Source organism: Mastigoproctus giganteus, chromosome 9 (genome assembly GCF_048544385.1).
Source record: "Mastigoproctus giganteus isolate SK-2022 chromosome 9, ASM4854438v1, whole genome shotgun sequence".
NCBI classification, from domain to species: Eukaryota; Metazoa; Arthropoda; class Arachnida; order Uropygi; family Thelyphonidae; genus Mastigoproctus; species Mastigoproctus giganteus.
In genome coordinates, this window is record NC_143583.1 from 194,426,132 (window position 1) to 194,454,009 (window position 27,878).

General features: G+C 41.2%; 1 protein-coding gene across 5 annotated transcripts in view; it reads left to right on the plus strand.

Moving 5' to 3' along the window:
* The window catches only part of LOC150080996 (transcription factor AP-2-epsilon-like), a 392,409-nt gene that overhangs the window by 101,151 nt on the left and 263,380 nt on the right, over positions 1-27,878 (plus strand). For 4 of the 5 annotated variants that reach the window (XM_090382043.1, XM_090382044.1, XM_090382045.1 and 1 more), the window contains exon 1: positions 25,228-25,956. The exons of the other annotated variant lie outside the window; for it this stretch is intronic. In XM_090382043.1, coding sequence (XP_090238169.1) covers positions 25,789-25,956 — 168 coding nt within the window. In that variant the 5' untranslated portion in view covers positions 25,228-25,788. Of the gene's footprint in view, positions 1-25,227; positions 25,957-27,878 lie in introns of those variants that run through there. 5 annotated transcript variants of the gene reach the window in all.

Sequence of the window (27,878 nt, forward strand, 5' to 3'; positions counted from 1 at the left end):
TGTGGCAAGCATATTATCGATTAGTAGAAAAGGCAAAGGAGGATTTAAATCACTGAAGAACAGAAACTTTTATATTTTCATTCAATGTAACCCAAACAATAAATTTACTATAAGTATACTCGTCTATTCCAAGGGCCGACTGCCCCTGGAATAGACGAGTATACTTATATTAAAGTTATGCATTTCCCCTTCCCAAATAATATATATACCCATATTTATAAGTAAAAATAAAGAAATAAGAGAGAGAAAGAGAGAAGGAGAAAGATGAAGGTGAAAAAGTGAAAAGAAAGAAATAATAGAGGAAAAGAGATAAAAAGGAAGGGGGAAGACAGAAAAAAGGACAAGAAAAAATGTATAACACATATAAAATATAAATTTAATCAAGAAAGGATGTTGATGTACAACTCACTACCCCGGAGTCTTCATCAGGCATCAACCACCGGAATTACAAGAAATAACAGCAACATCGTGTCTCTGTAAATTATATAAAGGCATAGGTCTAAATTTATATAAAGTGAAAGAGAAAGAGAACTACCCTTACATCGTCATAAGCGGGAGCGAAAAATAAATAAATTAATGGAGACAAATTTGTCTGCTGTTATTTCTTGCAATCCAGCGGTTGACGCTTAATGAAGACGCCGGGTGTTGGGAATTGTACAGCAACATCCTTTCTTCATTAAATTTATATGTCTCATAATTGTTATTCTTCTTTTTTTCCTGTCCTTTCTTCTCTCTTCTCCCTTCTTTTTATCTTTTTTCCTCTATTATTTCTTTCCTTTCACTTTTTCATCTTTCTCTTTCCTCTCTTTATCTCTCTTATGTCTTTATTTTTATTCTACGTGCATTGTTAAGGTTTAGCAATGTCTGCCTTGGACTGTATTGGCTTACTTTCCTTCTTTCAATCATTTTCATTTATAGATAGACTCGAATGCAGGTCTTTTCCACCCGACGTGGGGAGGACAGCAATCCTACCAACTGTGCTGCCCACGATGGCATATAATGTAATAAGATATTAAACACGCAATCGGCTCCCCAGTTAAAGAGGCTTCAAATTTGGAGTTAAAAGACTTGATTAGAACAAAAATCTCGTAAATGCAGAAAAAAATTATAAATTTTAAAATCTGAAAAAATATAGAGCACATAGCCAATTTTGGGTAGTTTAGAGGGTGCGGAAAAACTTTAAAGCTAATAGAGCTCATAATTACGTGACTAAAGTTTGAGAAACACTGTTCTGATGTCTAATATAAACGGGGGTAGGAAGAACTATCACATTTAGAAGTTTTTTCGTGCAGTATGCTTATTCAAGCCTCACTGAGGAAAGAAATTTTGTAGTTTTAAGTGCTCATTCTTATCAGGGCCGGCTCTAAATGCAAATTAAACACAACGAACAATGCGTGCTTGGGCCCATCGGCACTCGTGATGTCCATCTCAACTTCCGAATACTAATCGCTAGCCCCCAGTTATTTTACAACTTGCCTTGCAAATTCTAGAACCACCATAGAACCGGGCACTGATTCTTATTGCTAAGTGGTATTTACAAAACAATGGAACTTTTTCTGATATTTCGCAGCCATATGTAGAAACATCCGTCGCTCGAACGTCCCATATTTAAATTCAAGACGCTGCAGAGCACAATGCGAATCACTCTGTCTGTTGGTAGCATTCATTTCAACTGTATCTTAGAATTCAAGCATGACCTAGACACCAGCAAAGGACAGAAAACCTCGGCGCTAATGATGGCAGTAACAAATGATTTCCATTTAGTACAAAAGAATTCTTTCAGTAAGCCTGTCGAGTCTACCGAAATATCGCAAAAATATTCAAGGACGTGGGCAACGCTTGGAGAGGGTGCAGCTTTCAAATTACCGCACCCGCCATCTTTGTTTCATCAACATGAGAGACCTAAAACAGACTAAGACTGCATTAAGATTCTCCAAAAAGATAAGAATCAAAAACATTGATTTTTTTTTTAAACGTATAACTGCACTAACTGTCTGGAATCCCCAATTTCCATTTCCAGCTTATAATTTAAGTTCATAACTTTTGTAAGAGGTCATGTCAAGTTTTGAACAATGGATGCGGTGTGCCAGTGAGCCTCTTCAGTTATCAGTACATATATTTCCGGCTACGTTGATGAAGAAATGTTATGTTATTCCCACCCCATTGCTTATTAAGCTCAATGTCGCAGTTCTTCTTTTAGAAACATTGCCAGTGTTGGCTAAAGTCTAGCCAACAATAGTTAGACGTTAGGTAGACGCTTTCTCAATAATTAGCTTTGGTGAAAAAGTTATCACTTTTACACGTGACTGAGTTAACAAATTTGAAACGACACTCACTTCCTGTCAAAATTCAGCCAGCAGAATACATTTAAAAGCGTCGTCACTGCCATCTATCGGTTATTATCACAATCACTAATGGTTTCAAAGATCTTTCCTTTTCTCACATGATAGGGAACAGTTTAAGCATTTCGTGTTTAAACAAGTTCACTTAACAGTCACCAAAAAGATGAAAAGAATTCTGCACACAGAATTCCAAATAAGAATCTCTGCATGAAAATTAATCTCCTTGTTATAACTCCGCTATGGGGGGGGGGAAGCAAAGCGGCGCGAGGAGTGAAGAAAATCATATACAGCAAAAAATGCATAGTGATGATTTTGTATATCAGAAATTTCTAACTTGCTAATTGATATGTTACGTCTTCTTTCTTGCCCCTTGAATTCTTACAGATACTGAATTAAAAAAAAATAATAAAAAAAAGGATATTCTCTCTTATTTCGGGAAACAGTTGTAAATGCACACCGGATTTTGCAGCGTGCAAAGGCATTTAATAACAAAGCAATTTCATTACAATAACAGACTTCTTCCTATCTAATATTACTTACACATTGCCCTCCCAGTGTGTAAGTAAGAGAATAAGCATTAAGCAGAGTGATTATTTAAATAATAGTGACAGGGTTAATAACACAGGAATTACAATTGTTCAGTTTTGTAAACTACACTGCGTTCTGCACAGTACAATTAAAGGATTACTTTGTTTCTTCTCCTGGCTAATCGCATTCGAGGAGTGCGGTCCTTTATTATTATTAGGATTATTATAATTGCTCTTATATTATTTCTCCCTGATTGGGGGTTCCACCTCGTGACGGGTATTGCTACCAAGTAAACAGAGTGGTTGTTGTTACGTCTGGTGTTACTGTTGGTCGAGGAACTCTCTGACTATCCTACAGGTGTTCAGGATTGCGACTTTCTGGAGGGCATTGTAGATATTCGCTGGGAGACCTATCGCTGCTAGGCTGTTATGTATGGTCTTTGGCACCATACCTGTGGTTGACACGATGATCAGGATGGTCGTTACTTGTTGCATATGCCACGTCTCTTCGATCTCCTCTCTTAGGTTCGTGTACCTCCTGATTTTTTTCCCATGGATTTTCTGCGGGTTGCCAGTGTTGGGTACTGCTATGTCAATCAGATAGGTAGCCTTTTCCTTCTTGTCCACAAGGGTTATGTCCGGTCTCTTGTGCGGGATTGTCCTATCCGTTATTATGGCGCGGTCCCAGTACAGCTTGTGGGTTCAGGTTTCTAGTACTGCCTGGGGTTCGTACTTGTAGTACGGTACACTTTCTTCGATCAACTGGTATTTACTTGCTAGCTTCTGATGTATTATCCTGGCTACCTGGCCGTGTCTATGAGTGTACTCAGTCTGGGTGATCACCTTGAATCCTGCGGTGATGTGTTGGATCGTTTCTGAGGTCAGGTGGCATCGTCGACATGTGTCATCGGGCTCCTTCGCGATGTATTTTCTATAGTTCCTTGTGTTGATTACCTGGTCTTGGATGGCGAGCATGAATCCTTCAGTCTCGGGAAAGAGCGCCCCGCTCGTGAGCATGCATTGGAAGCAATTTCATCTATGTGATCTTGATGGAGGTCATTGTAGTGTCTGCCATGGAGTGTCTTCTCCGCCCATTTTTCTAGCTTCGTTTGTGTCTTCTGGTTGGGAGGGGACTCCTCGCTTAGGTTGAGTGGGGTATACCGCTTGTCTATCTTCCTTATGGCCTGCTGGAGTGCTGCTGTGCGTTTCTGGACTTAACCCTTCAGGTTAGCAATCGCCGTCTTCAATGAGGTCTATCAGGCCCCTTCCTCCTTCTTTCCCGGCAATTGTCAGTCTCTCTACGGCTGATTTCGGGTGGTGTTGCCGGCTCTTGGTCATCATTGTCCTTGTCTTTTTCATGATATCCTCCAGCTCGGTGTTAGTCCAATCTATGACCCCGAAGGAGCATGTTAGCACTGGAATTGCATAGGTGTTTATGGCTTTAACTGTGTTCCCTCCGTTCAGCTTTGCTTTCAGCAGGCTTCTGAGTCTCTGATAGTATTTTTCGGTATCAGGCAGGCCTTAATTTCCTTGTGGAGTAACTGCTGAGCCTCCATCATCCCGAAGAATTTGTAGTCCTCTCCCTCTGCCATGGCTTCGATCTCATTACCAGTCTGCAGCTGGTAGTTTCGGTTCACTAATTTTCTCTGGTGCAATTCGTGGGTCTTGAATTTGTCTAGATCAAATTCCATCCTAATATTATTGCTGAATTCTTCGGTGATCTGGAGTAGTTGCTGGAGGTGCATCTAAGTTCCCTTGTAAAACTTGGTGCATCCATGTACTTCAGGTGGGTGAGGGTGTACAGGTTCTTCCTTCCTTCTTTGAGGTTATATCCGAACTTGCTACTGTTGAGCAAGGTGGATAGCGGGTTGAGTGCTAGACAGAACCACAATGGGCTCAGGTCATCTCCCTGAAAGATTCCTCTCCTGATGGGGATTGGCCTGGTTGTGATGTTTTCGACCTTAATGGTGGTACTCCATTTCGCAATCGTTTCTCCTAGGAAGTTTGTCACTGTCGGATTGACTTTGAAGATGTTCAGCGCCTCTATTAGCCAGCTATGAGGCACGGAGTCGAAGGCCTTGCGGTAATCGATCTAGGCTGTGTACATGTTGCAGCGCTTCTTGTAGGCTTGCCCCATAACCGCGGCATCTATGGATAATTGCTCCTTGCATCCTTTGCTCAGCCGCTTGCATCCTTACTGCTATTCAGCCATTATATTCTGGCTCTCCAAGTGGTCTGATACCTTCCTGGTTATGCAGCTGGTCAGGATCTTGTAAATTGTTGGAAGGCAGATGATTGGTCTATATTTCGTCGGGTTTATTGTATCTTCGTCTTTAGGCTTCATATATGTGATTCCTTCAGTGAGAAACTTCAGAATTGTTTCCGAGTGCCTTATCATTCAGGTGAAATGCTCTGCCAGTTGCTTGTACGTGCAAGTGAGCTTCTTGTACCAGTAGTTGTGGATGTTATCTATTCCTGGAGTTCGCCAGTTGTGAGAGTTCTTGATCGTCTGTTTTACTTCTTCTTCCCGAATCTCCCACTCTCTCATTTCTTGTACGTCTTTGGTTTTCTTGCGTTCTAGTTCTATCTAGGAGGCTCGGCTGTTATGTCTTTCTTCCCTGCTCCATGTGTTTCCCTAGAACTCCTCAATCGTCTTCTACTCGGGTGATCCGTTCCCTTCATTCCCGTCTTCTCCGAGACTCCTGTAGAAGCCTCTTTGGTCTTCATCGAAGATTCGGTTGATTATTTTCCTCTGGGAGCTCTCTTTGTATCGGCGTGGTCTCTTGCTGAGTGCAAGGAGGTTCTGCTTCAATGTGTCCAAGTACTCCTATTCTCTGATTTTTTTTGTCGGATGTTTGCTGTGGACGCTGTCTTTCTTGAGGATGCTCTTCACTTTTCCAATTCATTTCTTACTCCTATTTAATAATAATAAATTTTCTGTTTATACTCCGGGACGACCAAACGGTCAGAGGAGTTCACAAGATAGACAGAATACAAGAAACAGCACCGTATTCAGCAGTCAGGGGCTTGAACCCCGGTCACTCAAGGCACGTGTACTTATGCACCCGCGCGCCTGACCACTAGGCTACGGCGGCCTATATCCCCGTTGGTACTGGGTCAATTGGCTTACCTTGACTCTTAATTCTTCTATCTTCTGCTGACGTCTTCTTTCCCAAGCTGGCGGTTCCTTCTGTTTTCGGTGCATCTGCTGCTGGTTTCTCGTTTCTCTTCCATTAGTCCTAGTGGCTGATACGGCAGTACAATACACGCCTGTGTGGATGGCGTCCAGTGTTACACCATTGTTGTCGAGGTAATGCGGTATTAAAATTTTCGATTGAGGTGGTCTGTGACTCTCCAGAGGTTGTTGTTGTTTGGTTTTTAGGAGCATTAGCAACTAAGGCCATATTGCTCCGGGAATATGCGGTGGTCATTCCCTTGACCTTTCCGCATCCTCCGTATTTGGTGGTGACGGGCTCGAACCCCGGTCTAATCAAGAAGCGTGTGCTACGCACCTCTCCAGAGGATTATTATCATTATATGTATTATATACTATACACCGATGAACCAAAACATTACGACCGCCTACCTAATATGATGTTGGTCCTCCATGTGCAGCTAAAACAGCTCGTACCCGGCAAGGCATGGACGCTACAAGATTTCTAAATGTGTCTTGTGGTATCTGGTATCAACATGTAACCAACAGATCCATTAACACCTGTAAGGTGCATGGTTAAGATGCTGCAGATCGGAGTTGCTGTTCCAACACAAACCACAGCTGCTTGATGTGATTGATGTCTGGTGAATTTGGAGTCCAGGGCAATACCTGGAAGTCTTCCTCACGTTCCACGAACCAGCCTTGAACAATCCGGGCGGTGTGGCATGGTGCATTATCCTGCTGAAAGACTGCACCGCCAGAGGGAAAGACTGTTGCCATGAAAGGGTGTACCTGGTCAGCAATGATGTTTAGATAGGTATTAGGTATGTTCAGGGTCTGACGGCACCTGGGATTTCTCCCATCTCCGCGTATGTTCTCTGTATCGGACAAGCCAGTGATTTAAAAGTGTGTAGGATATTTTTTTATTATTATTATTTTAGGGTTACCCGTAATTAAATACATTAACCCGTATTTGTGTCTGTAAATTGCGTATGTTCTATGGTTGATTTGCCTGTTTTGCTGGACGAAAAAACCCCAGTTACTAGGGACAAAAACCTTGCTATCTACGCCTGAGACCAACTAACTCAGCCACGGAGTGAAAAAAGCCCATTAAAGTTCCTCGCGTCATCGACTGGATTCGAACCCAGGCCTTTTCCACCCGGTGTGGGGAGGACGGTGACGATACCACTGTGCTAGCCGCGCAGACAGTGTGTAGGATATGTACTATGTAGTTTGTTGTGCCCATTGTTCGTCCAGCCTGTTAGCCGCCGGGCCCCTAGTGAGACCCGACGTTACCAATACCCGCCACGGGGAGGCCGGCAGGGTGTTACCAATATTTGTACTCTGGCGGGTCTTGCCACTTACTTTCCTGGGATTTCAGTGGCTAGGACCAAAAAAAAAAAAAAATCGAATTTGAAATTAGTGATACTTAACAAGTTAGTATTAATAGTATGCGACGTGGAACTGTGCGGTGAAAATGAGTTTTAAAAACCAAATAGATTCGGGCAAGAATTTTGATGTTCTCTTTTGATTTTGACATGTAGGGCTAAACGCTGTGCAAGACAAAAGTTTGGGGGGAGGATGAAGACTGGGGGGAAGAAATTGGAAATAAGGGGCCGACAGAGTAGATGGCCCCTGCAGGTAGTGCGACATGCCCATGCCCCATCAGAGTGAGAAAGATACATGTTTAGATAGGTGGTATATGTCAGAGTGCCCGGCACATGGATGACTAGACCCAGGGTATCCAAGCAGAACATCGCCCAAAGCATTACACCGCCACGCCATCAGCTTGTTTTTTTTTCATGGTGCATCCAGGTACTATCAGTTCCCCAGGTAAATAACGCACACATACCCAGCCATCCACATGGTGGAACAGGAAACAGGATCCATCGGACCAGACAACATTCTTCCAATCACTCAATGTCAAGTTTTGATGCTTGCGTTCCCATTGTAGGCGCTGTCGCCGGTGAACCATGATTAGCATGGACACTCGGAGTGGCCTGCGACTACGCAGCTCTATTTTCAGCAGAATTCAATGTACTGTGTGTTGTGACACATTACTCCCGTCACCAGCATTCCCAATTACCAGCGCCACAGTCGCCCTTCTGTTGCCATGTACCATCCGGGAGAGCCTTCGCTCACCTCGAGCATTGATGAGCCGTGGCCATCCAACACCTCGCTGACAGTTCGTGGGTTCCCCTCCTCGGACCACTTTCAGTAGATACTAACCACAGCTGACCATGAGCAGCCCACCAGCCGTGCAGTTTTGGTTATGCTCTGACCCAGTAGTCTGGAAATTACAATTTGGCCTTTGTCAAACTCGCTTAATTCAGCTGCCTTTCCTCTCTGAAGAACAAGAATAACACCGATTAACAGAGCTCAGTGTCAGGTGTTTTTTATACTGTGTTCCGACCTGCAAGCCCCATAGTTCACCTGCAGCTACTTCGATTTGCTGGTCATAATGTTTTGGCTCATGAGTATACTGTAATAATAATAATAGTAATAGTATTATGTGTCTATACATTAAAAAAGGTTTCCTCCTAGTGACATTTATTTGAGCCATTGGGAGAAGCAGGTGGGGAAATTACATTACTACAAATGCACAGGTGAATAATTACATTGTTGTCTCCCATTGAAAGACAACTGCCTCCATAAGGTTCACCAACATCTTCCACTTGCTTCACTGTCTAATACATGACCATGACCAGCATTATTCGATGTTCCACTGTAATGTCAACTGGTGAAGGGACCCAATATAGTTTGTATATTTATAAATAGTTTTAGTATTTTGTAAATATTTTAAATATTTGTATAGTTTGTAAATATTTTAGTTCTGCTCTTTCGGATGCAACAATATTCCTCATGCATTATGGAACCCGAAGCAAAAGGCCTTTTCCTAAGTGACCTATGTAAATGCATGTAAATGATTACATAGTGATATTTATTCCACCTTGAGAATGCTGTGTGGTGCGGTAGCCAATGGGAGAAGAGGGTTGTGGATCACATGTTACAAATGGGGTGGGGGCAATTACGTCAATACAAATTCACTTGTAAATAACTACATAGGTCATTTCCTGATTAGATATCGATCGCTGCGTTTCGACAGGTGTGTCTTTTATGTAGAAAAGGACTGACTTGCTCCGTCATACCTCTACATTTTATGTAGAAATGTGTGCGCGGGGTTCCCAGAAATTAACTGTTTGTTAATTTCTGGGAACATATGCGATCTATTTAGTTTTATTTATCTCTATACATTAAAAAAGGTTTCCTTCTAGTGACATTTATTCGAGCCAATGGGAGAAATTACGTTACTACAAATGCGCAGGTGAATAATTACATTGTTGTCATTGTCCATTGAAAAACAACTGCCTCCATAACGTTCACCAACATCTTGCATTGCTTCACGGTATAATACATGGCCATGACCTAAGGATAAATAATAGTCTATTTCAGAGTTTTAAAGGTTATTTTAGAGTCTGATCTTTATCAGAGAATATGACATTCAGGGCCTCGGCATACAGATGTGCACCGCACAAATGCGCCTAATAAGGTGGACGCCATAAGGAGTTAACAGTCAACAAATTTCAAAAATTAAAAATGAGAATGATTATTCTTGTTTTTGTTTGTACTTTACTATAAACATTACTAAAAAGTTACCAGTCCATTACATTATCATCTAAAACATGGCTTCAGGCAAAAATTATAACGATAGTACACACTCTGATAAAAGACTTTGTTGTTTGATGTTGATGTTGTTGTTGTGACGTGATAGCACATAACTGCACTGTGTGTGTGTGTCTGTGTTTTAATCCGAAGGGGTTTTTTTTTTTTAATTCCGACTCTCCCCCCCCCCCCAACTCTTTTCTGGCTAGAGGGTGCCAATAATACTTTGCTCACAGGCATGCGACGTTCCTCATGAAAGTTGGTCAACACCATTATCCCTTTCATTCCTCGAGAAATTTCGAAAATATTAAGAATTAAGTTGAAAGGGGGACAATACATGGCGTCTTATCATTTAAAGATAATAAAATAAAGAAAACACTATTACACTATGTGAAATATGGATTAAGATGAGGAATGTACTGGCCACGTCTTCTGAGACGTTGAAAACGACCCCTTTTGCTGTATTTTAAATTTCAATCTTTCAACAGTTTTCTACAGATTTCTACTTGAGAAATCTGTAGGTTAGGGTAATTATTTCATTATGCAATTTATTTTTATAATTTTCCTGGTCACAGAATACATTCGATGCGATAACTTCGACAGAACTTTGAAAAGACCTTAGCCGTTTACGAAATTCTGTCCAGAATATTCGGAAAGTCTCTGCCGTTGGCAAAATACACAAATGATTGAAATTACTCATATTTACTTCCAAATTCTCTACCTCACTTTCACTTATTTAAAAGCTAGCCAATTAAAAAACGAAAGTGTAAATTTAATGTAGAACTCCACAGTAACTAGTAAACAGAGTCCTTTTTTAATACAGTAAAATTAAGAAGTATAATATAAATAAAATATAATGCAGACTTTGATATCAAGAGTGACGTGCTGGTGGTTGGAGGGCTGTTTCAATTTTTCTTTCTTTCTTTTTTAAGAAAATATCAAAAGACATAATCTGAAAATAAGCCACATTTATCCGCAGTTCGCGTTGCGTTGACAATTAACATTTTTCCATGACTGCAATTGTTGGAAACAGCCACATCTTTCTATATATATTAAAATAATTTTCCTCCTAGTGGTATTTACTCAGCCGATGGGAGAAGATGGATGCGGGTAACGTGGTAATACGTAACAAATACTAAAATACGTAACAAAAGCTTTTACTATTGTAAAACAGAAGCCTGTTTTAGCATGATCATTCTAGATAAACCTCGTGCATGCGCTTTGTTTATCTAGCATGACCACGCGGTACCATTCTTGATTACCATATACAGTATAATGTATTTATGTATTCATAGCTACGGAACAGACACACACAGTGTCGAAAGCTTCTGTAAGTATTTTGTTTTATTTTATTAAAAAGAAGCTAGCGCAGCGAGCAGGGGGGAAGCCCCCTAGTGTTATATGATATTAATTTATTTCTCTATTTTTTATTTTATATTTGAAATTAATAAAAGAAATTAAATCAATTTATCAATAAAATCATCGTTTTTCCCTGTATCAAGTGGCGTCTACCGGGTCCGCTTTATAAATTTAATTTTTTTTTTTTTTTTATACTTCGAGATGACCATATATAAGATCATAGGAGTTTATAATACAGATAAATATAATAACATTAGCATATATTTCCAGACAGGAAATTCGCATTTCAAGTTGTCACATCATAGAGCCACAGCTTCTGGATCCTGCCTACTGGTGGAGTTACTGAAAGATCATTACTTCCTTTCCTTTCATTTACAGAGGTTCCTGGTGAGATGGGCAGACGCAATTCTGCTTAAAATTTGATGGAATTTATGTAGTTCCAAATTATTCAGTGATCTACTAATAACTGGCAAAAGAGACGCGATTTTATCGGCAGATTCGAAGAATATTTTGCTAGGACGTTTTTCATTTTACCTTTAAAAAAAAACACTTTTTTGAAGGTAGTTGTTAGTATTAGACTTAGTCAAGGCCAAATGACGCAAAGAAGCGAACTTTTTCTGCATCAACCAAATATAAATAAATGAATAAAATACTATTAATAATTAAAATATAATACTATTCATACTATTTCCATAAGATAACAATCCAATTCTGCTTTAAGCTTACTTAGATTCACCATCTCCATCACGTTAGCAGATGAGATGATTTATTCCAATGTTCGACAACTCATTGCCCACCGGTGAGCTTCATGAGATCCAATCTTTTCTTATTTCCTGGGATTTTATATCTGGTTCGTGTTTAGCCCAGGAGGGAGAACAGACCTTCCTCGTTAAGCACAGCCCACTTTGTCATCGGTCCACAGTTTTTAATATAAAATTTCAGGACTGACTCTGGTTCCTGTCTCGCTCAGGAGGGAGAACAGACCTTCCTCATTTATTTTGCTCAACCCCTTCAGTGACTTGTACACCTCAATCAGATCTCCCCTTAGATGTCTTGTTGTCAAACTTTGCAGTCCAGACCTTCTAAGCTGTTCTTCATACATGCATCACTTTGCTCTCGTCAACAATCTGACGCCCTTCTCTGAAACCTCTCCAGAAGTTCGGCGTCTTTTTAAGGTGCTGTCTGCAGATTTGAATACAATGTTCCAAATGCGATTTGCCCGTTGTCTTGTAAAGAGAGATAATGACGTCCTTCTTCCTATTAGCAAAGGCCATATAAAGAAAGGCAGGATACCGTGATGTTGTTGGATTTCAGGAGCATCATCGACAAAACAGTATAATGTAACAGTACAAGTGAGAAAGTCAAACAAAAGTATTACATCAAAACTGAACGTCGTGTTTGTGTGTGTGCGTGCGCGCGCGCGCGCTTAGACAACATTGTTTAGTCAGCTGTAGTACAAGTAACTTGTATCATTTCCCTTTAACCTTTGTCCGATACTTTGTCCGAAAATCATGAAAAACATTTTTCTGTAATTTACCCTTTCTATTAATTAAAATTGCGAGATAAAAGTATCCTGGAACCTGCAATCGCCTATTTTCTTTGCGAAATTGATGCTTCGTCACTGTGCGTCATGGGTCAGCTCTGATAGAAGATTAAGAACTACTTATGGTTACGACTTATGAGTAGTTCTTGCTTGTGTGTCAGCGAACAGTATAAATCTCGCATTTTTATAAAAATATGAGGTTTCGCAACGAAGTTATTCATATCTGTGTTATAATTAAAGTTGTTTTGGTTCATTTACTTAATTGCAGTAAAGTTGGGTTAATTAAATCAAGTTATATACAGTATATATATCATATGTCTGATAGTATATAACAGAGCTATGATGCTCGATACGTTCTACGTTGATATCAATATTTGTAGAAAAGTAAGAGAAATTTACCTCAGTATGATACGTAGAACACTTCCATATGATGCTTTCCAGAAATTAAAACAAATAACAGATTAAAAACACGAAATGGTTACATTAAAAAATCAATTGAAAACAATTCAAAAATTAATGAAAAATTCAATAAAATAATAATAAATAATAATTAAAAATATTTAACGCAAAATTTGAATTTGAAAAATCGTTTTTTTTTTTCAAATTTTACATTAAATTTTTTAAATTATTTTATTGTATATTTTTTGTGAATTTTTAATTAATTTTTGAATTGTATTCAATTGATTTTTTTACTGTAATCATTTCGTGTTAATGTTTTATTCATTTTAATTTCTGGAGAGTTAGAAAGTGTTCTACGTATCATATTGAGGTAAATTTCTCTTATTCTTCTACAAATATATATATATATATTTTTTTACATTACCACCACTCAGCCGCATTGTTGAGACCTGGCAGGATAGGTCCACGAACCCTTGCTATTTTCGCCATATTCTGGTCCTCCCATCAGCGTGCAAAGGCAAGAGGTGAGATTCATCAGACCAAGCAACATGTTACCAATCCACTACTGTTTAATGTTGGTGTTACTAAGCCCACTGTAGCTACTTGTACCTTCTCATCTTTTGCTAACATGAGTGGAACCGGGTTCGGTCGTCGACTGCGATGCCCCATCCGTGACTGAACAATGGTGTGCCACTTGGCACTCATTTGTAGAGGTTTAGATTCGAGACCTGTGTTAAACTGAAAGAATTTCTAAAGGCTTTCCCATGGGTTTTTCCGGGTTTTTCAACCTGCACAATATGCAAATGTCATCGTGAACTCACACTTGTACGGACGCAATACACAATGGTGCTATATGGTCTAAATCTGTGATGCGCTTAACACCAAAAAAAACAAGTTGTATATTATTAAATGCCGCAAGGCTACTACTATTGTACTGAGTTATTTATTATCTGACTGACTGTAGCCTTTCTATTACCCTGCACAAGTCTCATCAGCCTATGTTGACTTCTCACATCAACGAGCTGTTTCGGAACATAGGAGAGCAATTGGTGTGATGCTATTTGTTTTATTGGACCAACAAATTGTACCAATATTTATTGGACCAACACAATAAAAATGAAAGTCACAACAGGGATGCAGTTTCGGAGATACTAATAACGGCGCGTATAGCGCCAACTACCATGACCCGTTCAAAATCAATTAAATTTTCTATCTTGCCCATTCTCGTACTGAATTGCACACATACAGCACTCCTAGGTATCTGACCACCTACTTTTTATCAAATGATATGAACACGTGATGTTGTTACGGAATGAGCGCTCCATTTCATTAAAAATGTAGATGTACCTAAAAAAGGGGCTATTCAGTGAATGCTCTATTATCAGCTACAGAGACTACTGACTACTGTCTATGTAGCTGATAATAGCGATGTAGCGATGACAAGAAAGTATTTTTTTTGTTTTCTGTTGTAGCCACTTTGACGATATTGTCCAGGGCATCTACAGTTGAGTATCCCTTCTAGAAGCCGCACTGGTTTGGCGATTGTAATCCGGAGTTGGGATAGTGGTTTTCAATCCTGCTCCGCAGGAGGTGTTCCAAAAGTTTGCTTAGGACTGTCAGGAGTGCTATGGGTCGATAGGATTTTTTAAGACTAGGTAGAGCGCCGCCACCCTCCAAGCAAGGGGGAAGTATCTCTCTTTTAGGCATTTATTATATAGATTTAGTACTTTGTCGGGAATGACCTCCTGTGCCTTTTTTACAATCTCCCGCTCTAGGAGGTTCGCGCCTAGGGATTTATTGTTCCGTAGTTTGGATGCTGCATTTTCCAGCTCAGTCCTGGTGAAGAGTTCCTCATCTTGTGCCCAGGTATAGGTGCTGTTTTGGTGGAAGGGCAGCAGTTGTTCTGGGGTGGTTGGGTTCTGGTGTTCCAGAAACATGACGTCCAAGATGTTATTAATGGAATCCTTCCATGTCTTGGTAAATTCTCCTTGTGGCTTCCTGGTTGCTGGGATGATTTCACCTCTTGGGAACTTGTTCGTGGTTACTCAAAAAACCACTCCCCGTGGATCATCATTTCCTCTCGTGGAGACCAAGTGTTCCCATGTACGCTGTGTTCGCTCCCGGATCTTAGCTGTGTATCGGTTTCTAGTTGCGCGATATTGTTCCCATAGTGCCTCGCCTTCAACAGCAGGGCAGCTACGCCTGACGCGCTGGAAGCTTTTCCTAGAGGTGTTCATCTCCTCTCAGAGTTGTTGGAGCTCCAGAGACCACCCGGGGACAGCTCCCGGGGTCGGTCTTTTCCTTTTGATTGCTCTGTCAGCCGCTTCTGTAATTGGTTTTGTTATTGCAGTTTGGTGTTGGTCCGGATTTAACCTTTTCGTTTCAAGTGCATGGGCAGATGTCCGTAGCGGTTCCTGGAATAATGGCCAGTCAGCCTTTTCGATAGCGTATCTGAAATGTTTTTGCCTGGGTATTATTGTCCTGGTTATGGATCGGTTTAGATGGAAGGTGATTGCTCTATGATCGGAAGTTGTCCAATCTTCCGGAACGGCCCAAGTGGTAATGTGATCCGTAATAAATCTGGTGGCCAGTGTAATATCTATTGTGGCCTCCCACATTGTGCTTGAAAATATCGGTAGATTATTAGGTAGGCTTAGGATGGTGAAATAGCTGTTTGCAAGGAATTCGTCGAGACGCTGTCCGTTTGCTGCATCACGTCGCGCCAGGGTTTCACTATGCCAGGCTGGTCAGCGACAGTTTGCATCTGCACCTATGATTATTTTGGCGTTTTTTAAGTCTGTATATATGTTCTGCAGGTAGGTTATGGTTGGTAGGATGTCCTCCCCCGGCCTGCAGTAGAGTGAAACCGCGTAAAATTCGCCAAGTGCTGTGACTACGTGGGCACACGCCGCCCATGACTTGGTTACCGTGTAGTTAGGGTTTCTTATTAGAATCGCTGCCCAAGGGGTTTCACCATCTGTTTGAACGATTTTGTAGTTCAGAGGATATCCCCTGACCTCCTTACTGTGGGTGTAGGGCTCCTGTATGAGCTGGATGTCTACGATTTCATCATCAGCTTTTTTTGGTCAGCTGTGCAGCAATTGCCATGGATCTGTGGGCCTTTATCTGCACGAATTGTACTCGATTGTTGTATTGTTTACGGCCTGCTGCCATAATCCAGTCTTAGTTGGTACATTCTCTTTGCTTTGGTATTCACGGGGCACTTGTTGTCCCTGATCAAGTGGTCTGCTTGTATTTGTTGCGACGCAGTTTGCGCATGTTGGAGGTATTTCTTTGTTAGAGCATTCCTTGAATTCGTGGCCTTTCTCAGCACAGTGGCCATATGTGGGTACGGTTTGGGCACAGGTATGCGTAGTGTGTCCGAAACGGCCACACCTAAAGCACTTGGGGACGGTCACGTCCTCATCATATCGATGACTGCCCCAATTTATAAATACCCTATTGTGCTGATTTATGGTCCTCCATGCTGCCGGCGAGATCTCCACCACCCAGTTTGTGGCAGTGCCTGATCTAGATTTCGTCTGGTATCCAGGTGTTATTAGCGTTGTTGGGTCAGCTTCCGAGTGATCCTGTTGATGGTTTCTTAAGTAGAGTTCACCCCGAAGCGTTGCTGGTGTCAGTTCTTTGTCCGTATCATATATGATTGTACTGGGCTCTCTCTTCCTGGGAGGTGCGGCTTCCAGGCCAAGGGTTTGTATTTTCGGGTTTGCTGTTATCTTTTGGGCATCTTCTTTAATTAGGATTTCGATTATAACGCCAGTGTTGCTTGTTTTGCGGACAGATTTAATTCTTGTTATTTTGAGATCGTCTGCCAGTTTTGTTATTACAGTGTTTTTCGCTGCCTCGCTTGTGGCGTGCTCTTCCGTGGAGGTTGGTCGGAGGATGACCAGGTTTGGAGTTGGCAATAGTCTTTTGCATTTGGTTGTCGCAGCAGGTGATTCCTGTGTGTTGGTCCTCAGCGTTTTGGTATATGTGGGGGCGCGCTGTGGCATTTGGTTTGCTCCATATTCCATGTATGCTTGTTGATGGGTGGTAACTCTTTCACATTCAAGATGCATATCCACTAGTATTGTTTCCATTTTGTGGAAGATGGTAACTATTTGGGCTCTGGGGATACCCTACTCGGGTTTTCATTGAATAAGTTTTCAAGGGGCGTCTTGAAGAAGAGAGACTTTTGGTAGACGGTACCCTCTGGCAGAGCAGGATCCAGTAGTAGGTACTGCTGTTTATCTTCTCTCTGTTCCTTCTGTGAACATGTAGTGTCCAGTTGCTCTTTCGCCTCTTTCTGGGATCGCATTCTCGTTACAATTCAGGAACCGTCCTTTTTATATTCTTCCGCCTGGTCTGGGAGGTCCACAGTCGGGTGTCCTCCATGTCATTCTGTTGGTCTGTAATTATCTGAACGTCCTTATACTGGTTTGATTGTTGGGAGTCCTTGCTTTTATATGATTTCCCTTACATGCCGACACAGTTCGGATAAACTTGACAGCCACAAGTTCGTAGGCAAATTTGGTGGCTCCTACTGAGCCGTTAAAGTTTTGGGCTAATCCCCAAGTCGCTTTGTGGGGGGGGGGATCCTAGTATTAAATTGCCCCTAGAAGAGAAGGATCACTTCCCTAAGGGGTATCTGAAGATGGCGAAGACGCTGGGCAGGTTGATAAAGTTAATAGGCGCACAGGGGAGAAGATAGCACATCACCATTGAAACTTTATGGCAGATGGGGGGAAGACACTAACGTCGTAATTTCATGGCAGTTTATATGTTTAGATCGGCGAAAATTGGGAATCTGAGGTTACTCACTGTTCGGTAGCACCCCAGTCAAAGTCCAGACTTAGCGCGGCAAGCACGTTGTACCGGCGCACTTCGCTATATCCCCGTTGTGAGCTGCAAGGTGACCATGCTGTCTCACAAACAAAGGAAATAAAGAAAATCACTGAAATCTGATAAAAACCCCAAGAATTTCAAAAATTATGCTCACCACAATGTTCCACATGTTGAAAACTTGCTGTGTGCAAAAAACTTTAGCTGTTGACTGGAAATAACACATTTTAAAATTAAACATCAGGAGCGCGAAATATCTTGTCCACACATAACGGCGGCCATATTGTTGATCCTGATGTTTAGGTGTGTGTGTGTTGGGTTGCCTGAGCGGAGCCCAGAGTTTCCCCCATTAGCTGCTTCATTTCTTCTTGTAATATGGCATCTCTCTTCCGGCCATTGTTCTGTTGTGTGTTGTGGCCGGATCGGCAACCTAGCAGATGGGGGGGGGGCAGAGACACCGATTCACCGCGTCCACCTCCAACCCTGCCACGTGAAGGCGTGCCGGGTTCACTATCGTCATGCTGAGCACTCCTAAAGAACTTTAGGAGGGCTCAAGGTAGAGGAAGGAGAAGGAGGGGGATAGACAGGGAGCAGGTCTAAGGAAAGATCTGCCCTAGATAGAAGAAATAAGTGTTAAGCAAGTAGAAATATTCCCCCACTCAGGATGGTGGGGGAGTAGGGGAAAGGTGAGTTTTGATGTTGTCCTCGCTTAATTATTGTGCATGAGTTGGCGATTGTCAGGTCCAGTTCGGCCGTCCTCTCTTCTAATAGTCTCTCTTCTTTTGAAGGCCTTGGTGGCAAATGTGTTAAAGGCCTCGAAGTTACTTTCTGTTGCAATCAGGTTTTCTTTACTGATTGGTGGTATGGCATCCAGCAAGCAGGAGAGCTCCTGTATGAGGTCTTGATAGTAATAATATTCATCGAGGATGTGGTCAGCTGTTTCTATTTCACCTCAATGGCAGTGTGTGTGGTGCTTGATCAGTCCTAGTTGGTGTAGTTTGGCATTTATGCTACCATGTCCCATCATAAGGAATGTTGTGTGTAGGCCTGGTGCCATCCATAGCTCTTCGTTCTTGGTCAATTCTCTTGCTTCCAGGATGTAGCACCTAGTCATATCCCCCACTTCAGCTGTGGACCAGATTTCCTGCTATCTCTCCTCTAGTTTATGATGTTTAGGTAGACGGTAGACGTCAGAGTGCCCAGCACATGGATGACTGGACTCAGGGTATCCCACAGAACATCGCCAAAAGCATGACTCTGCCACCGTTGGCTTGTTTTCTTCCCATGGTGCATCCAGGCACCATCATCTCCCCAGGTAAACGACACACACGTACCCGGCCGTCCATATGGTTAAAAAAAAAAAAGAAAACCAAACTATTATTTTTAGGCCACCCGAATAATTAAATTCATCTTCCGTGCTGTGTCTTGTGTCTGTTAATTGTGTATGTTCTATGGTCGGTTTGTCTGTTTTGCTGGACGAAAAAACCCAGTTTCTTGAGGAAAAACCTTGCTATCTACGCCTGAGACCGACTAACTAAGCCACAGAGTGAAAAAAGCCCATTAAAGTTCCTCGCATCATCGACGGGATTCGAACCCGTGCCTTTTCCACGCATTGTGGGGAGGATGGTGATGATACCACTATGCTACCCGCACAGACTGTACACATGGTGCAACAGAAAACGTGATTCATTGGACCAGACGACCTTTTTCCAATCACTCAAGGTCCTGTTTCGATGCTCGCGTGCCCATTGTAGCTGCTGTTGCCGGTGAACCATGGTTAGCATGGGCATTTGGAGCGGCTACACAGCCCCATTTTCGGCAGGGTTCGATGTACTGTGTGTTGTGGTACATTACTACCGTCACCAGCGTTCCAATTCCCGGCGAGTTGCGCCACAGTCGCCCTTCTGTTGCCATGTACCATCCGGGAAAGCTTTCGCTCACTCGAGCATCGATGAGCCGTGGTCGTTCAACACTTCGCCAGCAGTTCGTGGGTTTCCCTCCTCAGACCACTTTTGGTAGATACTAACCACTGCTGACCTTGAGCATCCCACCAGCTGTGCCGTTTCGGATTGCTCTGACCGAGTCGTCTGGCCATTACAATTTGGCCTTTGTCAAACTTTCTTAAGTCCGCCGCCTTTGCCATCTGAAGAACAAGAGTAACACATTAACGGAGCTCAGTATCACGTGTTTTTTATACCGTGTCCCGACCCGCGCACGCGCCGTAGTTCACCTGCAGTTGCTTCGATTTGCATAACGACTCGCTGGTCATAATGTTTTGGTTCATCGGGCATTACTAGGTAGGTCAATGTGGTGGGTGAGACGTTGTTTGTTATTTGGTTTTTAGGAGCATTAGCAACTAAGGCCATATTGCTCCGGGGATATGTGATGGTCATTCCCTGACCTTTCCGCATTCTCCGTATTTGGTGGTCACGGGCTCGAACCCCGATCTAATCAAGAAGCGTGGGCTACGCACTGCTGCTCCTGCCCACCTGACTATGGAGGCGCCGGTGGATTAAGCATTAAAGCAGTTAGACCAATGTATAAAAATGCCTTTCTAAACTAGTTTACATGAAAGCATACGTACATATGCGGATCTACGACAGTTCCTCGACAATACCATCCATCTCTAAAAACATCAAATTTCGAGGATATTAGGAGTTAAGAAGTTGGAAGGGGATGAATGAAAATTTTCATAGATTAAATAATATTATTGCCTATAAACATTATTGCAGTAACCTAATCCGACGTTGAAGGATTCACAGTACTCATCCACGTTGAAGAAAGTGGAAAGTTACTATATATGAATGATAAGTGTTATTTCATTGGTTCTCAACGAAGGAGACTGGGGCAAGCCACCTTATTGGCTATTAGCTGCTTGTTCCCAGAAGTGAAAAACGATCTCCCTTCTTCAATGTTTCAACCATCCAGCTTTTAGTAGTGGAAGCCGAAAACGTCTGTCACATCTGCAGCTAGAGCAATGATTTCGTATGCGATTTACTCTCATGGGTTATTCTTAATACTGTACACAGAATACAATTCCAGAAATTTCGTAATGGCCTGTTAGAGCCGCCTACGAAATCTCTAGAATGCACAAATGTTCATAAATTCCAAGCATTTGTGTATTTGCTCCTCTTTAGTTGCAAATTTCTGGACTCTCTAAAGTACAGTATATACATTTATTTAAAAGCTTTCCCATTAAAAACTGTCGACTGATGATCACGAGCAATGTTGTCACTAATAAAGAGGACGCCATCACTTGATTGATCAATAATCGATGGCGCGGGATACAATAATTAAAACCCTCTAAACCCACAGGGTTCCGTTGTAACAGAGGAGGTATATACGCCTTGTCATTAATCCTCCAATATTTGCCTTAGGTATAGCGTCTCTTTTTATTCATTACGCTACTTTCAACTAGTGTAGTATCCGTTCTCCATATACTGTAATAAAAACAGAAATGTTCAAATAAAATAAAATTACACGATTTCTGAATCCACAATGACCAATAATAAAATATAATCTGTACTATCTTTTTAATCAAGTGTGTATATTTGATATTTGTCGCTAATACCCTCATGATGATATTGTCATTAACTACTTTACTAATAGCGATTGATTATATATTAAAAAACTCAAAGTTGTCTGTATTAAAAATCGCTTGTAAACTTGGGCGTTTTGTTTTAGTTTCGATTTTGCAACACATTAAAGTGCAAAGTACAGTTTAACCTCTAAAATATGGCAATCCATCATCTGACGTCATCCCTTTATCGGCAATTTAGTTCTAGGATTGACCATATACAGCATTACAGTTGATTGTGCTATGTGGAGGATATCACATAAGAGCCATAAGATTTCACATAAGAGCCCCCCCAACGACACGTTGTTATTACGTGGAATTATCTAATTGCTACTCAGGAACAAGATTAACGACTCATTGATAACAAGCAAGAATTGCACAGTTTATTTTTGGAGTGTAAATTCGCACTGGAAATGGTTCTAACCTGAAAAGGTACGTACGAACTGAGCATCAACAGTGATGCTCAGTAGTGATATTTTCAAAAATGTTTCGCATTAATGAATCGGTCACTTTTCCTCGTTTTAAACAAGAGCATTGTAGTTGGGGGGAAATATATTCCCTATCCCCGAAGGGTTGGTAGATAACGTTTCGAAACGGGAAGCAATGATAATTTCAAAAATTTCCGCATTAATTGTTCATAAATTTTCCAATTTTTAAAGAAGTTATTGGGCATATCTCCTATCCCTACAAGTTTTTTTTTTTTTTTTGGTTAATTGTTTAGAGAACATTTTTAGAACTTTTAAATTGTCGTTTAACAACGTAACAGCAACTTTCTCCTTTGCAAATGCCACCTAAGAGAAAAGCAAATAGCCCACATTATCTATTGCCGGAATGGCTGTATTGAAAAACACTCTCAACACTGCAATTGTTTAAAGCCTTTCACTATTCCCCTACCAAAAAAAAAGTACCTTATGAAAGGTACTATCTATTTTGAAGTGAAAATAATTTTATTTTTACTTTACTGTACAATATTCACTGTATTGTACTTTGGTCATGCTGCAAGTTACTTCCATCTAGAGAAAAAAGCTACACAAGTGCAATACTATATAACAATGGTGGCCAACCTTTTCTTGCAGCGCGCTAGATATGCTGGAAAAGCCTCCTGCGCCACCTAGCGACATATACAGAAGATACCGGAATTAAAAAACTCCCTTACAGATCAGCATCTGGGTATCAGTAAGGGGGGGGGAGTCATATAGGGATCACATAGCTACAAAAAGGAATTTTATGCAAAGGGATTGTAATATAACAAAACAAACCAATTTTATTTTATAAAATAATCTTAATATGGGTTAACAAATTCTGTATGTTCATCCATACAGAATCGATGTCATGAGGCGTTCACTAATGTCCCTAGTTACCTGTGCTAAATTAACACTAAAAGGCAGTATGTATGAATCGTAAGTACCCGTCACATTACAACCGAGTTACAATTTCTGGCAAAAAAAAGCGGAAATTAAACTGTATGTGTTTAGCTTTATTTCTGATTTTTCAAATCGGTTGTATAATTTTTACGGTTTTTTTTTTTTTTTTTTTTGACATAGGACGGTATGCCACTAGCAAGAATTGTACGGGCCCCAAGTGGCACGCATTCCGCTGTTGGTCACCCCTGCTATACACAATAAGTTGTAATAGAAATGTAATATTTGTTCTTTTATTTATATATTTTTTAATGCGTTATAACGACCCGAAATCCTCAAATTCCAAGGTCCGGCAAGGACTAAGTCCCGAAGGTACCTTATTGCTGGCGTATTTTATGTTGCAAAGGTATTTCAACTGGTAATACCGGGCTTACTGCTATAATTTCTTATTATTTTGTGTATTTAAGTATTTTTAATACTGCTGGAGTAAAAAAAAACTACAAATTCTGTCCCAACTACGCGAAAATCTGAAATGGGCCTTACATCTAACCCACCTTTAACAACTATATTTAAAAAAAAAAAAAAAAAAAAAAAAGTCGGGCTCTAGACTCTTCAACCTCTTCCATAGAAGACCTAAAAGTATGGTTATGTTAGAGTTTTACAATGAGTCAAATGAAGTGTGAATTCAATGACGAACTCCAGAGCAGGTATTGAATATAGTACAAGTTTTTAGTACGCTAAACGTAAAAAAGTACATTTAATAAATATAATACAGTGCACAACATAGTTATGGAGAGACTTGAAATTTTGACTATATACAAGATCAAAAATTACAGTTAAGGACGGTTAATCGGCAGTTGACAATTCAGCACCAGAAGCCTACAAAAAGAAAGTCAGTCCTACGTTGCAGTTTAGTCGCACGATACATCTTTGTATATCACTCGTTTGGATGCGTCTAGGTTCGATTCCTATGGGTGACTTGAGGAATTTCTAAAGCCCCTTTCAATTGAGGCTGTAGTCAGCCGATCTCAAGCGGAGGGAGCAGGGAAAGCCCGTGAGTCATTCCGAGTTTTTCGGCCCGCACAACGTTCAAATCGGCTTGTTAATCCGCACTTCAACAGACAAAAATATGGATATGAGAGACAACTTCCGGTGCCATTAAAATGATAAGTTCAATTTCGCAAAGAAAATATGAAATAAATAACATGAGTTTGTGTAAGAATAAATTTCTACAGAAACACACAGAAGGACGCATTTCAAAAAAAGGAAAATACATGTACTAAATCATGTATTAACAGAAATCCTGCGATCATCTTTAAATTTTCAACGCAGTACTCGATTGAATTCTTCTCCGCTCTTTTTGTCTTTCTCCAGACTGATTGCCCTGTGCAGCAGCGCTGTTGGCAATCGCTATGGTGACCAACTACCCATCTATGAGAATGCATCTCACGTCAGTTAAATGCTCACTCATTCAGCTAAAGTTAAATCTCAAGAATTTCCTCCTCCTCCTGGCCTCTCACTCGTGTTTCCGCAAGAATCGATCAGATGAGAGACTTCATCCTTTATTATTATTATTTTATTTATTTATTTTTAGCAAGATAAGCTACATTGTCTTTGTGCCTGCCCAAAATATATCGGTAAATTCAAATTTTCACATGGTTAATTACCAAATAAAAGAAAGTATGTGAGAAAATGACCTGTCGCAAACCAGAGGTCGCTTTACAGCCTGAAGTGTCCCAAGCTCTTGATTAATAGAACTGTATATGCATAAAAACAGTTATTTCAGTTGTTGGTCAATTTCCCATGCTCTCTGCCCAGATCATTAACAAGATCCTAATGAGCGATAGGAGATCATCATGATCAACAGTTGCGTAAAGATAAGGAACAACGAAGGATGTTCGACATTCTCACAGTAATATTGACTTTAACTAGGTAAGAAAAAAATTTGCAACTATTGCAGAAAATGTACTTAATACACACACACACACACACACATACATGCGTACACACACATATCAGCGAGGTAATCCATCAGACGTTTGTACAATGCAACCTGTTAGAACACTCAGATGCGCCGAATCGCCAACTCCACCATCGAACATGCACTGCGCACTTCCTTCGCTGACTCCAACTGAAGTAATGCGAACAACAGGTGCTCGATACGTCGCCGGTAGGCGGAGTTACCGCACCCCGCGTTCAGGACAGGTTGGCAGAGATGAATATAAGCGTCCCGTCCGTACAGGTTCTTTCGTGGGACACGTGGGGGTTGGGGGTGAGGACTTGTCAAGCAGGTAGGACACATTCTGGGAAGCGAGCTATGGAATGGCTAATGTATGCAGCAAACAGGCTCGGCTGGGCCCCGATACAAAAGGAAGAACGCAGAAGCTTCGGCGTCAGCGGTGCGTGTTACTCCTTTCCCCTCCTGCTTATCCCCCCTCCTTTGCTAGCCGCTATTATAGCGTCTGGTACGTAGTTGCCCTGAGGCATTGTGCGCTCGGCAACCTGGGCAGCTATCCGACCGAAACCTTGCTCGGATAGTCGAACTCCCCTCTCGAGTACTCCTCCCTCTCTCTCTCCCCTAGCGTTCCCTTGGTTGTGGTGCAACGGAGAAGAATGTATTCTCCCGCTGTCCAGCACAGTGATTCGTTGAACACTCACTAGTCAGGTAGCTGGAGCTACAGGTCCATCACGCTTGCCGACGATTCCGCCTCGAAGGCACAGGGCTTGGAGCGACGACCAAAGCGAGCCAGTGTGACGAAAAAGCTCGTGACACTTGCCGTTCTTCCCAATCTCGAAACACCGACAGGGATTCTGCGATCGTTTCCTCAGGGAAGTTTGCCATCACCTGCACGAGCGCCCGGAGCCTTCCCCCCTTTTTGTCCGACCTCTGATGTAGCCGTTACGCTTGAGTGTCTACCGATTTAGGCCTAACTGAGTTTAACGCCAGTGTTCTTCGCCAGACTTTTTTTTTTTTGTGCGTGCGTGTATGTGTGTGCGTGTGAGTTGTACAAACTGTCATCCATGGCCCAAGTTAGCCCTTTGACCCAAACGGACAGTCCAAATGGTGGAACGAGCCAGAAGAGGAAAGGGACAGAGGATGCTGATGATGTTACGGGTCAAATGTCACCGGGACAGACCGCCAAATCAAATGACATGCAGTCAGCGTTCGCCCTCATCGAGACAGCGGAGGTATCTGTTTATATTTCTTTTAGTGTGTAAGTTTGCTATTAGATGTGTGATGCAGCTCCAGGCAGAGCTGAGTGTTTGTGCAACGCATATCCTTAATTATTTGTATCGATGAGTATTTGTACATTCTGAAGGTCTTTTTCCACCTTCTAAAGCGCTATTTCACGGACTAACGACACCTGGAAATTCTCCCGCGTTTTGCTCACTTACGCTTATCAGCCACCCCCTTAGGGTTAAAAAGGAGGTACTTTGACCCAACTCTTGTAAGCCTTCCAACTTTCATTCAGGTGTATCTGGGCTGTTTAACATTAAAATACAGTGCGCATGCTCCCTAACTTTTAGTTTCGGGCAATTGTTGGGGGAAAACTTCGTATTTGATAGTGTCTTGTTAGGATATGGAATTTCCCACTAGTGAGTGCTTTTTGTTTTATTACTATTTGATATTAAAGGCAATCAATTGTTTTCATTTATGTGATCAGCCTATTTAATAAACTTTGTATAAACTCGGTTTGTATTTTTCTATACGTATTCCGTTAAAGAATTCTTTTTTCCTGACTTTTCATACAATCCTTTAAAGTGTAGTTGATATAAGGACGGTTCAAAACGCCACACACACACACACACACACACACACGAACAAGCTATATTTAACCCTATTTTAAAATTTCGAATTATTTAATTGGAGTAGAATGCAATTACATATCGTAAGTTTTGTTTCCGATTTGGAATTTCAGAAGTTGGCTTGAAATTTAAGATAATAAATGCATGAATCCCCATTATCCTTCCAATTTCATGCATCACATTTCTTCCTCCTTTAAAAATACTGATAATGTCAACAGCCGCTCTATTTTTGGGAATTTTTTACTATGATCATTCTATTGTCTTATTAAGAATTCGACTATTGGGAGATCAAATAATTTCCATTTCTTGAATTTCTTCAAATTTCAAGAATCGAATTTTCCAACAGTGTCCATAACAATAGATAACATCGATATACTCGACTTCCTACAGAGTACCGGACTATGCATTTACGTTACGTGAATTTTTAAAAATTTAGTTAAAACTAGAGTTCGCTTTTCCTTTTAACACACATTGCTATTGTTCGTGCTTGATCAGCCTCGCGACGCTATCTACACCCAGTTCGGCGGGAACTCGTGCAGGTATGAGCGTTGTACTGTGATGATGATTCCACAGGTGCCATCAAGTCTTCTTAGCGTTGTGAGATTTGCAAGAACTTCTTTTCCACTCTAAGACTGCACTCAGCATAAGGCGGAAAGTACTCGTGGGAGTTGCTCACTTATAAAGGTGGTTGCTGTCCCCTGCACGCATACTGTGAGCGTGTAAGAATTTCGAACGGGGTGAGGCTTTGTTTCTACAGATCCGCCATTGTTCGTTCCGTACTTCTACTGCGTTTTGGATTAGGATGGGTAGCTGAGTTGCCAACTCTTAATTTAGTATATAAATTGATTTTTAAACTAAAACTTTCGCACAACAGATCATTTCTTTGCAATCAACACTTAGGTATTACATTGTTAATTTATAGAAATCTTGAGATAAATTAAATACACTTAGGTGAATATATACCTGATAGAAATTGTTCCTTTTCCTTACTAAACATCCTCGGCGCACTGAAGAGATAACTGCCATGTCTGTGTATGTGGATGCTGATAACTGTAGCAATCAATTCGGTGCAGAACATGGTGCGACTTCAATGGAAAGAAAATTACTGAATTAGTTTGGGGATTTAATAGCTGAAGGAGACATTTATAAGATATTTAAGTAAGGATCGAACTATTTTGCAAAGAATAAATAGGGTTAACTTGTTATCAACTTAGATGTAATAATTTTGTGAAAGAACAGGAATTCCAGGATTTCCTCAAAATAAAGTTAAAAAATTCAGTCAGCAGAAGTATGAATATCGTCAG